We start from the raw sequence: 769 nt of genomic DNA, 5'->3' as shown, positions 1-769 counted from the left end.
CATTCCTGCACCCTCCCCAGCCCTGGAAATATCAGTGTGCTATTTAATCGGCCCTGTCTCCCGGGAAGCGCAGTCCTTGAACATCAAAGCTACATGCATATTCAACAGGGAGCGTGTCCTGCAGCGCAGCGCTGCTGACTTCAAATGAGAGGCACAGCAGGCTCTGCACGGCTATCCCAGCCTCAGCCCCCTGCTCCCCTGCTGCCTTCCCTCGTTTGCCTTACGGGTACGCTGTGAGTGACAGAGCCTGCAGCTCTGCTCCGAACCAGGGCTGCCAGGAGCATACCCGAAATGCGGAGGTCGCCCAGCGGTCACCCGTGCTCGCCACGGCGGCCGGGCCCTGGGCGTACTCACCAAGGAGCTGCAAGATTCCCAGAAGGAAGAGCAGGCGCTTCATTTCGCAGCCGGCTGCCATCCCTCGGCTCCGCGCTCCCTTCCCAGCTGGACCTTGCACCTTCCCGGGGCACGTGATGGGCTCAGCCCGGAGGAGGCTGGGGGGAGCAGGGAGATAACCAGTGTGGGAGGCAGGTTTCCCCAGCACGAACCTCAGCCTTGGTCTGTTCCAGAAGCTGGTTCGCGCTCAGCTCCTTTCCCAATCTCCCTGTTTCCTTGACATCCATGGGGAGCCTGAGAGCCACTGAGGATGTAGTTGGGGAGGCAGGAGTGAGGGTCCCCCCAGCTTCGCTCACCAACCCTCGCCACCCCCACTCCCCCCACCCATCCAGGTCCAGCTGAAGGGTGTCAGGGTGAACACGCTGTGTGCACACCC

The 769-nt window shown here is 62.5% G+C and overlaps 1 protein-coding gene across 2 annotated transcripts in view; it reads right to left on the bottom strand.

Moving 5' to 3' along the window:
* The window catches only part of AMN (amnion associated transmembrane protein), a 31,780-nt gene extending 31,243 nt beyond the window's left edge, over window positions 1–537 (bottom strand). The window contains exon 1 of one of the 2 annotated variants that reach the window (XM_017729102.1): window positions 355–537. In XM_017729102.1, coding sequence (XP_017584591.1) covers window positions 355–415 — 61 coding nt within the window. In that variant the 5' untranslated portion in view covers window positions 416–537. The remainder of the gene's footprint in view (window positions 1–354) is intronic. The other variant, XM_008629771.2, reaches the window with a different exon arrangement.
* Window positions 538–769: the final 232 nt, after the last annotated feature.

This window comes from Corvus brachyrhynchos, unplaced genomic scaffold (genome assembly GCF_000691975.1).
Source record: "Corvus brachyrhynchos isolate BGI_N302 unplaced genomic scaffold, ASM69197v1 scaffold1, whole genome shotgun sequence".
Taxonomy (NCBI): Eukaryota; Metazoa; Chordata; class Aves; order Passeriformes; family Corvidae; genus Corvus; species Corvus brachyrhynchos.
The sequence above is the reverse complement of the archived record's forward strand: the minus strand, read 5'-3'. Positions and strand labels throughout refer to the sequence as shown.